We start from the raw sequence: 13,639 nt of genomic DNA, 5'->3' as shown, positions 1-13,639 counted from the left end.
TCCCTCTGCTCAGAAACAATTATACTGAACATGCTTAAGGAAAGAAATTATCAGAGAATTTCTACTGTTTAAATGATGAAAAACACAGCTTATTATATATACATACATACCTGTATATACAAATATATATCACTATTAAAATTTATGATTTTTATTTGATTGATATATTTTATTAGTTTTAATAATAAATAACCATCATAAATATCACACACAAAAAAGAACTCATGTTTAAAGTAACAGAAAACTTACCATTTAACATATTGGAGGTGTTGTCTGTCTTTATTAGACTTGTTTTAGGGATAATAGCATCAAAATGATCGAAAAAGCATTCCCTTGTGAGTATTAATAGACTTTTGAGTTCATCCTCAGAAAGTACTTCTGGCTGCTTTGCTAACTTCCTCCTTTCTGTAAGATAACAAATCAATATGATTAACAATATAACTGTCATTTTAAAGCCTCTCGAGCTCATCTACTAGTCTTTTATGGGAAATATTTTCAAAAGTAAAACAAATGAATCTCTCCAGCAAATCAACATTCCCAGGTAGGCCTGTTTTCAGTTTAGTCCCACTTTAAGGTAACAGTAGAATTTCCAGTTATGTGAGATAAACAGAAATAGAGTAACTTGTTAACACTAAAAGGTGACCAACGGTAAAGGCAGGTTTACGGAAGTTTTCAGGAATAACACTGCAGAGCATGAAGAACAGCCTTATGTTGGTGTTTCTGTGAAAATAAAACCTGTAAGACTTTCAGTTAAATGTGGTGGTTTGGCCATTTCCATCTATTTCTTCTCCCACCCAAAACTTAAAATCACAACAGAGGAATAAAAACTTAAAATCACAACAGCAAAAGAAGAAACAATAAATAGTGACAGTTTTCAACAAATTTTGGAAGATAAGATAATGGTGGAGTGGTAACTGAGAGTTTGCAGAGCAGAGGAAGGGTTCACTTGGGTGCCTGCAGAGGTATCAGGAAGGTCCTGAGCTAAAACAAGACTAGACACACATGGACGTATCTAGCCTCCAGCCCTCAAGCCAGATGACTCTGCTCTCATTTTTTGGGTAGAAACAGAAAAGGAGGAGTCTCAGACTGCAGAATGTCAGGAACATTAAAAGGTGGTACTGATGCTGGAGTTACAACTACGAGATTAAATAAGAGTCTATGTCCTGAAAGGTCAGACTCCAACCCTGGGGCCAGAAAGCTAGCAGCTACAAATGCCCCACTGAAAAGATTAAAGGATTCTCCTTTTCAAAAACTGAATGCCCCCAGAGAAAAGAGCTTGATACTGACATTACAGTGGAATTAAGGATAGGAGCTCACAACCAAAATGTTGAATAGCTACTCCACCACTCTTGAAGCTTGCCAGATATTACACTAGAGTGAGACATATAAAATTTCCCACTTAGGACAGGCAGAAAAAAAATCACTAGACATCTAAAGAAAGTTACTCAGGGGAGAAGGGACTCTGCATTTCCATGGTCTTATGTTTAGACGTGTAAGGACTTTGGTTCAGTAATGCTTCCGGCTCCCCTTTTCCTCCCATCACTCACTGAGCTAGTCTGGAGAAGAAACTAGGCACGTTCTGATTAAACCTTTCCTCTCCAACTTTCATCTGAGCTAGCAAGTTCTTAGGATACATACTCTCTGCAATGCAGGGAGGGCCCTGCCCGGTCAGGGTTGATCTGCAGGAGCCCCGCTCTGGCTGTCATTCAGGGGCTAAATTCAATTCAGGGTATATGTAGCAGAAAACCCACCATAGATCTAAAAAGTCATATCCTTCAATTCAGTAATTTATCTGTAATTTATCTCCATCAGTGTGTTTCTTAAGTTTGTTTCTCAATTGGTTCCAAATTTGGGAGAGGAAACAGGTATTATTTACTAGGCACCTCCAAGCTAAAAAAAAAGTCCAGGATGAAAAGGAGAGGCTAAAGCAAGCAAAAAGAGAGGGAAGGAAAGAAAGAAAGAAAGGAAGGAAGGGAGGGAGGGAGGAAGGAAGGAAGGAAGGAAGAGGGAGGGACGGAGGGAGGAAGAAATGTTAAAACTAACCATTAGTTTAACCCCAATTCATGATTTCACTGTAAAGGATGGAAAGGGAAAGGGAAGTTGATGTGGGAAAGCTAAGTATTTAGTTCCATAGTTAGGCATTAAGATAATGTCTAAAACTGGTAAATCAAGAAATAACAGCGTACATATGTTATTCATAAAGCTGGAGGAAAGGTCAAGGTAAACCAGCTGTAAGAGCTGAGGGCAGCTGCCTGTGTACAGAGCCAGAAAGATGGGGAGAAGGCAGGGCACTGCTGTTTTCCATTTTAGGTTTTTCAATAGCATTTGAAATTTTTAACTATACCCATGTACTACCTTTATAAAAATATTTCATTTTTAAAACACTTCTGAACTAATAACATTTTCTTCTGTAATAAAATAGTGAACTATAAATTCATAGAGAATTCAATTCAACAAATATTTATTGAGTATGTACTGTCTGCAAAGCACTGTGCTGTGCCCTTAGATACAGAGGATTGAAGCATATTCCATCACACTGTGTGAGGCTGGCACATAAATAATACAAGGGAATAGCTGGACGCCTCTGTAAAATCCCACCTCACCAACCTGGATATTGCCAGGCTCAATCCAGTTCTGATCCAAAATAAGTAACACATGATTTCTGCAGTCAAGAACATTAGTAATGGTAAAGTAAGAGTTGTAATATATGCTGCTTTTATTACATTTTCTTAGTGAAGATGAAGCTTCAATTGAAGCTTTTTATTTTCTTACCATCTTCTGGGAGCCGTCTAAAATGAAAAGTTGTCAATGATTTGCTTTCATCTGAAAGATGCACGATAAGTAATGTGCTACAGAAATTAGCCCCACATTTTTATTAATGCTAAAAATATACTTAAATAATGAACCTGACCTATGCTTATTAAAACTGGCAATTATATTACAATAACGGGCAATCTGAAGAGCAGCATATGACTTCCTATTGACCTTGATGACTGAGCAATAGAGAGAGAAAACAGATAAGGTTTAATAGGGTTAGGAGCAGGATAATTTACCTAGGTGAAAAATAATCTCTACACAAGTGAGTTTGCAACACAAGTGGCAGATAAAGATTTGGGAGAAAAATACTGGACTAAAGTCTAAAAATGAATTAGCAAAAGAATGCTGTTCCTAAGAATGCTAGTAATAACTCAGGACTTAACTAAGAAAAATAGAGTGTAAAATATCTAAAAGTATCAGCAGATTGACCACCAATCAGGGCTGCACTGGGTTCTATAAATCTAAAAAAGATGTGGGGAACTCAGAGTAGTGACCAAAATCCTGGAGCAAAATGACGATACTGCTATTTTGGTATTTGTTTCGTATCACACTGAACGGTTTTTTATTTAAAAATTGTTCAGCATTCTTAAACCTTTTCTTTAAAAATCAGTGAAACAAGATACTTAATATTTCTGAATACAAAATTTATAAATTACAAAGATCAGGTAAAACATAAACTATAAAATTTATATATCATTCTAAATGTTTATATCTAAATATCTATACATCTATATCTAGATATAGTATGGAGGTTCCTTAGAAAACTAAAAATAGAGTTATCATATGATCCAGCAATCCCACTCCTGGGCATATATCCAGAGAAAAACAATTTGAAAAGACACATGGACCCCGATGTTCATTGCAGCACTATTACAATAGCCAGGACATGGAAGCAACCTGAATGCCCATCAACAGAGGAATGGATAAAGAAGATGTGGTACATATACAATGCAATATTACTCAGCCATAAAAAGGAACAAAATTGGGTTATCTGTAGAGACATGGATGGACCTAGAGACTGTCATACAGAATGAAGTAAGTAAGAAAGAGAAAAACAAATATCGTATTTTAATGCATACATGTGGAATCTGAAAAAATTGGTATAGACGATCTTATTTACAAAGCAGAAATAGTGACACAGATGAAGAGAACAAACATATGGATACCAAGGGGGACGTGTTGGGGGATGAATTGGGAGATTGGGATTGACATATATACACTATTGATACTATGTATAAAACAGATAACTAATGAGAACCTACTGTACAGCACAGGGAACTCTACTCAATGTTCTGTGGTGACCTAAATGAGAAAGAAATCCAAAAAAGAGGGTATATATGTATACATATAGCTGATTCACTTTGCTATACAGTATAAACTAACACAACATTGTAAAGCAACTATACTACAATAAAAAATATAAACAAATAAATAAATAAAAATTAGATACAAATTTTAAGAATAAAATTAATAAAAATAAATTATTCTAAAACATTAAACCCTAACAGAAATTTTATTTGATTTTTGTGTTATTTTAAAAAACAGAGTACCTCATTAATGTGAGTAAATTTTCATGCAAATTTTTCCAGTTGCTTGTTCTGATTCAGTATACTCAGATAAATATTGGGGGAGATAAGAATAAGTTTACTCCATGTCTTATGGATAATTTTGAAAAAAATTTTGAACAACTTTTTGTTTTCCAGCAAAGACTACAATCTGTATTGATACTGAAATGTTAATTTTTTTCCCAAAGAAAACTGTTCCTATTATATCAGTTTTCATCATGTATAAATTAACTGTATCGATTTAAATACTTTTATATTTATATTCACTTCTTTGAAAATCACTGAAATAGACATTAAGATAGTCTTACATTGGAAACTTCATTTTGTTGTCATTCTCCTCTGTCTTTAGAGATACATGAAATCTGAACAGTGAAGGGTAAGGAAGAGAGGTGAAGATGAAAGAGAGGGGAGATGTTGAAGGAACTTAGTTTAAAGAGCTGCCAGATGCTTATGGCAAAGAATCAAAGCCTAAAGAGGGGTTTAGCAGGGCTAGAACAAAGTCAAGCAGTGAATAACACTAAGCTAGCAGATGTTAGAAATAAATAAAGGAGTTTTATCCACAAAAATACTAGTATTTCAGCATTTTTTTCCTTTTTCTTTCTTTTTAATTGAAGTATAATTGATTTACACTGTTGTGTTGTTTCAGGTGTACAGCAAAGTGATTCAGATATATATATATATTCTTTTTCAGATTCTTTTCCATTATAGGTTATTACAAGGTACTGAATATAGTTCCCTGTGCTCTACAGCAGGGCCTTGTTGTTTACCTGTTTTATGTAGCGTAGTCTATATTTGCTAACCCACACTCCTAACTTATCCACCCCCCACTGCCTCCACCTCCCATCCCACGGTCTTCTTTGGTAACCAACCATAAGTTTGTCTTTCTGTTTTGGAAATAAGTTCATTTGTATCATTCTTTCAGATTCCACATGTAAGTGATATCATATGGTATTTATCTTTCCCTGTCTGACTTACTTCACTTAGTGTGATAATCTCTAGGTCCATCCATATTGCTGCAAATGGCGTTATTTCATTCTTTTATATTGTTGAGTAATATTCCACATCCTCTTTATCCATTCATCTGCTGATGGACATTTAGGTTGTTTCCATGTCTTGGCTATTGTATATAGTGCTGCTATGAACGTTGGGGTACATGTATCTTTTTTTTTTTTTTTCTTATTCTAGTAAAATAGCTTTACAGTGTTGTGTTAGTTTCTGCTGTACAACGAAGTGAATCAGCTATATGTATACCTATATCCCCTCCCTCTTGGACCTCCCTCCCCCACTTCAGTTTCCACCTTTTCCAGATATATGCTCAAGAGTCAGATTGCTGGATCATATGGTAACTTTATTTTTACTTTTTTTCCCTTGGGTTAATATGTAGTACCTTTTATTGAAACTAATTTGCCTTTCTTAATTATATTTTCCTTGAGCTAATATTATTTTCATAGTTAAAAAAAAGTGGTTCAAGGAGTTTAAGACTACACAATTACCTTTGTACAACTGAAAAAGTAGATAATTCTTACATGAATAATCAAGACCAAGTATTCTAAAATTATTTTCCATTGAATAAAACAAAATACTGAATCCAAGGTATTTTTTAAATGCTTTTAAAGAAAAGAGTGATATTCTTCATTTTATAATGTATCTACTTAATAATGATTTTTTCTATATGCAACTAATGAGGCCTCACAATTTGAATTAGTTTCTTAGAAATTCTATATCAATTAGCTTAAAATAAGTCCATATTAGGTACTAATGAACGATTATTTATAAAAACAATGTTAAGACTGATAACCAAGTTAACATATAGTAATAGAGGAAAAACCTTAAATAACGACCCTTAAAAAAGTGTCAGTTTCTTGAATAAAGAAAAATCCATAATGCCAGCTTCACTCAGTATGTGAAATGTGCTTAGTTATGATTAAAGTCTAAGAATCAATGCTCACGTTAACATACTAATTTCTCTAGATTTGTATTTTCTTCTACTTGCAGTCTCTATCCTCCTGTATAGCCAAAAAGATATAAAGAGAAATTTTGTAAAAATGACCAAATTAACCAGAATAATAAAACTTAGGTATCTTTTCTAGCATACAGTTAAAAATAATGAGAAACAAAATTTTCCTGGACAAATATTGTAAATGTTAAAAGCAAGGTACAATAGCAATATACTGAATCTGGTGGGAAAAAAGTTACAGACCTTTTCTACCCTACATCACCTCTATCAAGAATAGCTTTCCAGGGACTTCCCTGGTGGTGCAGTGGTTAAGACTCCACACTCCCAATGCAGGGGGCCCAGGTTCGATCCCTGGCCGGGCAACTAGATTCCCGCATGCATGCCGCAACTAAGAGTCCGCATGCCACAACTAAGGAGCCTGCATGCTGCAACTAAGGAGCCTACGTGCTGCAACTAAGGAACCCACGTGCCACAACTAAGGAGCTGGCAAGCCGCAACTAAGGAGCCCGCCTGCTGCAACTAAGACCCAGTGTAACCAAAATAAATAAATAAATAAAATATTTTTAAAAGTGAATCTTTTTTTTTTTAAAAAAGAGAATAGTTCTACAAATGAATATCACATCTCAAAGACAAAGTGTATAAGAAAAAGTGACAAAATAACAATGCCTTAGGTCTGAACAAGTCAATATTCCTACACCAGAATCAAATGCACAAATCATTACTTACTCAGACATTCTTTCAAAGCCAAAGCCTGAACATTAGCTAACTGTTTCTCTCTCTGTATAAGCTGCTCCCCAGAGAAATTTGGAAGTGACAAGAGGTCAAGAGGAAAGCCTGAAAAACAGAAAAAAGTCAGTATTAAAGATGATTTGTAACAAAAATTAATAGTCAGTTCTCAAGAAATGTGTTATAACATAATTAAAAGTCAATTACTCATCTTTCTTGACCTTGCATATTTCAAAGTAAATAATAATAATTGAGCAGCAGAAAATAAGTGTACTAAATTATTTTGCATTTTAAACTTTGACCTGCTTCTTAAATTGAGAGAATTTAGGTAGCAGAATAGAATTCCTTCCACCACCTTTTCTTCTACCTGCTTGGCTATTGAAACTCTTACACAAAACACAGACAGAGTATGGGAGCTGGTCTCCAAAGAAGGCCTCCCAGTGAATCACACTTCCTGCCACTCATTTGCCGCGCAGTCCTTCCACAGTGAATCTAGGTTGGCCTCACGTAACTAATAAGGTGTGGCAAAAGTGACAATGAATGGCTAGGTCACAGGAAGCCTTATAGCTTCTTAGAACAACTGCTCTAAGAGCAGTTGGCAACCATAGAAGAAATCAGACTCCTCAGAGACCACGATGCTGTGAGGAAGCCCATGCTGGCCAGGAGGGCAGGACACGTGAAGAGGAAGTCAGCTCGCATCTGTTCCAGCCATCCTAACCCAGGCACCACGCATGTGGGTAAAGAGCCATCTTACACACCGAGCCCTGTTAAGTCTGCAAAATGATTGAAGCCCCAGCTGTGTGTGACTGCAGTCATATGTGGGTCTTCAAAACAGAAACATCCAGCTGAGCCCAGTCAACCTACAGGACTATGAGACATTATAGTAAATCGTCATCATTAAGCTGCATTTGGGGTAGTTTGTCATACAGTGATAGGTAACCGAAGCGTGGAGCTTGGAGAGAAAAAAAAAAAAGATGGGCAATAAAATAGAACGAGACGCTCGAGAGAAAGTAAGCGAAAATAAGAAATAAATTCTAGAAAAATAATACGTGTTTAAAGTGGAAAACACTAAAAATTTTCCTATTTGGAACTGAAGTCTGACCTACTAAATTTTACTAAGTATAATGTATAAGGGATTAATTCTCTGCACTCTAAACTGTCCAAATATGTTATAAAATATTTAAAATAAAAGTAAATTTACTGAAAGTGAAATGGAGTTTGGAGACAATGAGTTCATTAAAAGTTAAGCATGTACACAAAGAAATGTAAAAATGTTGTTTTCCACCTAAAGTTAACACTTACTCAGTTTGGTTTCTTCTGTCTCTGCTTTCATCTTTCCATGAATTAAACTGAGTGCAAATGAGCCATTGATCTGGTTGGCTGAGTGAATCAATGTGGCTTTACACTTTCTGTTGCCATTACCTTGTAACAAGAGATAATAGCTAGAACTCTCTCCTTTCACTTCAACATCTGGAACTAAACAAAAACAATTATTTTGTTAAGTATGTGAAAATTCAAGGGGCAACATGGCAGAATCATACGTTTGATCCATAGGATATAATGACATGTCGATGTTATTTCAAAACAAGGTGTTACCCAATACATTTGGGGCAGTAGTTGTTCATTTAACTGAGGAAGCTGATAAAGCAGAGAATCAAAACAAAAATGATACTCACAAAGCATATACACTTTACTTTAAATTAAAACTATGTGTACTCATTCATTAACTTTTGATGTGGCTCATGAGCATTCCATTATGACGTTCCTATATATCCACACCTGTAACGTATCAACTACTATTTCCAGCTTCTCTTTCTTTAAAGTGGAATAAACTGACCGCTGCAAGCACACACAGCTCAACTGGTGGGAGCAGAAGTGTACAGATATACTTAAGGGTAGCTTTTTGGTCCCTGCAGTATGCAGCCATAATGTATTTTACAGCAGGATTGGAGAGCATTCATTCATCTGGCTTGCCAGTAACATGAAGGTCGGTTAAGACAGTCTAGTGCATTTTAAAAACAAATCAAGTGAGGGTTATAGTGAAGGTTGAGGAAAAACTGTGAAGCCTTTGAGACTAAAAATAGAAGTAGAATCCCTTTTGTTGAAGATGGTGAATTGGACATAAGCATTTATTTTCATTATCTCCCGAAATTCCATGAAATGAGAATAAATTTAAAAACAGCATAAAACTACAAGAACCAATATCTGAGAGAAGAGACAATAGCAACTAAACCTTGAAAGCAGGAAAGCAGATGAACAATTGGTTAACAGACCTCAGACTCTCAATTGTTAAGGAAGATGAGAAAAACAATAGGGAAAGCTTGGAAGCAACAAAATTTATACTATAACCCCTGACAAGAGACTCTGGGATGGCCCTGCAAACAAAATGAAGGTGAAACAGGAAAATAGGTTGAAAGTCTGTCTGAGAAGCAGTTTGGCTCCTGACCCCTTCTTATTCTATTCAGGCAAATGATTGTCCTCTCCCCAGCCCAGAAGACTAGTGATTATTCTCTGGAGAAAGTAAAACAAAATGCCTCTGGCCTGGGAGATATAAGACAGAGCTTAGGGTTGGAGTTGAATATCACTGCATTAAGTGAATGCTTGTATAGTGAATATTGAGGTCCTTTACCTTTCTTCACCTACATAACTTCCACCATTTTGGAAGCCAGATAGCAGAATTGAGCCTTCTTTTAGAAATATGGTCAGTACTAGGGGAAGGACCAAAGAATTCCAACCTTGGGATTGCCTAATGTCTCAGTCAGATCACCCTAAAACGAAGATCAAAGTCAACAAGCTCCAAACATGCACTCAGATTTTCCAATCAGCTCTCTCATACCCCCTCTTAAATATGAACAGGCAGCCAAACATTATGGGACATCAGGGAAAGTCTCTAGTATGAAAACCGTATGACAAAGGAAGCAAACAGAAACAAAGTGACTTGTAGGGAAACAAAGAATATACAGTAAAAAGAAATCACAAAACAAAAGCAAACAACAAACAAATCAGGTCACTAAAATCCTCAGAGAAGAGACTATATTGCATCCATTAAATAAGAACAGGAAATTGTAAGAAAAAAACATTAAATAAGAAAGAGCTCATGGAAACTAAGAAAGCAGAAATATATATTTCAACTAAACAGTTAGCATATAAAGTTCAGTGAATCTATCAGAAGGTAGAGTAAAAAGTCAAAGAAATGGAAAATAGGAAGAGAGACACACACAAACCAGGAGGAACAACATTCAAACAGGAATATTAGAAGAAAGAACATAAAAAAATGGAGGGAAGGAAATTATCAATAAAATAATTATAAGAACATTTTTCCTGGGAATTCCCTGGCAGTCCAGTGGTTAGGACTCGGCACTTTCACTGCTGGGGGCCAGGGTTCAATCCCTGGTCGGGGAACTAAGATTCTGCAAGCTGTGCAGCACAGCCAAAAATAATAATAATAATAATAATAAATAATTTTTTTTCCCAATAAAAAGACAAGCTTCCAGGCATGCTAGAATAAAATAGACACACCAAAAATAAAAATAGACCCACCAAGGTGCATCATCATGAAAATTCAGAAGACTAAGAACAAGTATATTCTACAAAATACCACAGAAAACTTAGGTTTCTTATTTAAAAAATGAAAAATGAGAATGGCACAAGACTTCTAAGTAACCACACTAAAAGCTGGAAAACAATGGGACAATGCCTTCAAAATTCCACTGGAAAAATATTCTCCAACCTAGAATGCTATATTAAAATGAGATGGTAGAATAAAAACTTTTCTAGGCATAGAGGGTCTCAAAAATTTCCCTCCTATGCACCTTTTCTCAGGATGATTTTAGAGAATGTGCTCCACCAAAATGGGAAAATGAAAAAAAACAGGAAGATTAAAGGATCCCAGGAACCAACAAAGAAAGGCAAACAAAATTTCTATGATGAAAAGAGTCTTAGATCCAAAAGCTATGGAACAAATCTGGAAAGTAAAACCAACCAGTCTATATTAGGCAGGTCATAAAGATCCGGAAGAGATTTCTTACATATACATGACTGACAGGATAGTTAATATGCTTTAATGTACTGAAAGGAGTTTCACAACTAGGGGAAGGCTTTGTGATTGAATTTAAAAAAAAAAAATCATTATCTCTAGGTAAAACAAAATATTGTAAAGAAAAATAAAATATAGTACATGCCTCAACTGTGAATAGTGATTACATTATCATCATAATTAAAACAATGAACATTAATCTAAAATTAGTATATGATCATTCTGGGAGGACTGAGAAGAAAATGAGAAATGAAGAAGAATATAAAGGAAATGAGAAGAATGTCAGTGTGTAGTAAGGGCAAAGAGTGAAAAAGGATTCATAATTCTCAGTGTGGGAACTTACTGTGAAGCTACAGTAATCAAGACAGGGAGGCACTGGTATAAGGACAGACATACAGATTAATAGAATAGAACTGAGAGTCCAGAAATATGCCCTCACATTTACAGTCAAATGGTTTTCAATAAAGGTTCCAAGACAATTTGATGGAGAAAGAAAAGTCTTTTCAAAAATGGTCTTGGAATAACTGGACATCCATACGCAAAAGAATGAAGTTGGACCCTTACCCCCTACCTCCCAATATATAAAAACAATAATTCAAAATGGATCATAGATGTAAATGTAAGAGGTAAAACTTTAAAATTCTTGGAAGAAAACAGACAAAGGCATAGGTCTTCATGACCCTAGATTAGGCAATCATCTATTAAATATGAGACCCAAAGTACAAGCAACAACAACAACAAAAAGAAAGAGAAAATTGGATTTCATGAAAATTAAGCATCTTTGTGCTTCAAAGCATATCATCAAGAGAATGAAAAGTCAATCCACCATGGACTTTGGGTGATAAATGTGTCAATGTAGGCTCATCAGTTGTAACAAAGGTACCACTCTGATGTGTGATGTTGATAAGGAGGGAGGTTATATGTGTGTGGGGACATGGGCTATATGGAAATTCTCTGTACTTCCCACTCAGTTTTGCTGTGCACCTAAAACTGCTCTAAAAAAATAAAGTTTATTAATTTTAAAAAAAGTTTCCATATGACAAGGCTGCTGTTAGGATTAAATGTGAGACGCTGCATGGAGAGTGCTTAGATCACTGCCTACAGTATTCTAATTGCTCAATAGTACCAATTAAAATAAAAGTCAACCCATGAAATAAGGGGAAATTTTTGTAAATCACGTATTTTATAAGGGATTTATATCTAGAATATATAAATAACTCCTACAACTCATAACAAAGAGACAAATAACTCAAAAAGTGGGTAAAGAATCTGAATAGACATTCCTCCATAGAATACACAAATGGCCAATAAGCATGTGGAAAGAGTGGAAAGATTCTTAACATCATCGGCCAATATGGTCACGTAAATCCAGACCATGAAGAGATACCACTTCACATCCCTTGAATGACTATAATCAAAAATACAGACAATAACAGGTGTTGAGGAGGTACAGAAACTGGAACCCTCGTAAATGGCTGCTGGGAATATAAAACGGTACTGCCACTTTAGAAAACATTTAGGCAATTCTTCAAAAAGTTTAACATATAGTTAACATATAACCCCAAAATCCCATTCCTAGGTTTATATCCAGAATAATTTTAAGCATATGTTCACACAAAAGTATATACACAAGTATTTATAGCAGCATTATTTATAATAGCCCCAAACTGTCAAACACTTCAGCTGATGTGTGAATAAATAAAATGTGATATATCCAAATGACCGAAATATTATTCAGCAATAGAAAGGCATGAAGTACTATACTACAACATGGATGAACCTTGAAAACATTATGCTCTCCTTGAAAGACGGCAGTCATTAAAGATGACATACCGTATGATTGCACTTAGATGAAGTGTCCAGGCAATCTACACAGACAGATTAGTGTTGCCTTTGGGCTGGGAAGAGGAGCAGGTGATGGGATTGAGGAGTAACTGCTAGTGGGCGTGGGGCTGCTTTTTGGTGAGAGGAAAATGTCCTAAAATTGATTGTGGTGATGGTTGCACACTCGTAATCCAACCTGTAATAGACTAAAAACCATGGAATTGTATTTTAAATGGTTCAATTGTATGGTGTGTGCATTATAACTCAATAAAGCCGAGGTTTTAAAATTTATAATTATTTTAGGAATGTAAGGTTCTGCTCACAAAAAAAGTTCTTAGCGTTTTGAGATATATACATAATATATATGTGTGTGTTTATATACAGTATATATATATATATATAGGATGTGTGTGTACATATATATACATATATATGCTAAGAAAAAATCTACTGTAACTTTATTACAACAGTTTATTTCACAGATATGAACATACTGTGGGTTAAAGACTATCCCCCCAAAAAACCATGAAGTACAAAAAATTTTTTGGCAATTAGCTAGCAATAGAGACAGTAATCCTGTTCTTAAACATCAGTCTTAGAAAAGGAATTTAAATAAAAGTTATCAGAATGGAACAACACTGTTACCAGTTGTATTTGAAACTAAGGTTTGCCAAGAGTTATAGGGACCTTAATTCATTTACCAATTTGGCACCT

At 35.2% G+C, this 13,639-nt stretch overlaps 1 protein-coding gene across 10 annotated transcripts in view; it reads right to left on the bottom strand.

Annotated features, from left to right (window-relative positions):
• The window catches only part of MTBP (MDM2 binding protein), a 109,024-nt gene that overhangs the window by 69,060 nt on the left and 26,325 nt on the right, over window positions 1-13,639 (bottom strand). For all 10 annotated transcript variants that reach the window (XM_082433164.1, XM_082433172.1, XM_082433170.1 and 7 more), the window contains exons 12-14: window positions 8,368-8,541; window positions 7,066-7,173; window positions 250-405 (exon numbers count right to left, since the gene is read on the bottom strand). In XM_082433164.1, the coding sequence (XP_082289290.1) occupies window positions 250-405; window positions 7,066-7,173; window positions 8,368-8,541 (438 nt within the window). The remainder of the gene's footprint in view (window positions 1-249; window positions 406-7,065; window positions 7,174-8,367; window positions 8,542-13,639) is intronic.

This window comes from Balaenoptera physalus (assembly GCF_965194825.1).
Source record: "Balaenoptera physalus genome assembly, chromosome: 17".
In the NCBI taxonomy this organism is placed as follows: Eukaryota; Metazoa; Chordata; class Mammalia; order Artiodactyla; family Balaenopteridae; genus Balaenoptera; species Balaenoptera physalus.
The sequence above is the reverse complement of the archived record's forward strand: the minus strand, read 5'-3'. Positions and strand labels throughout refer to the sequence as shown.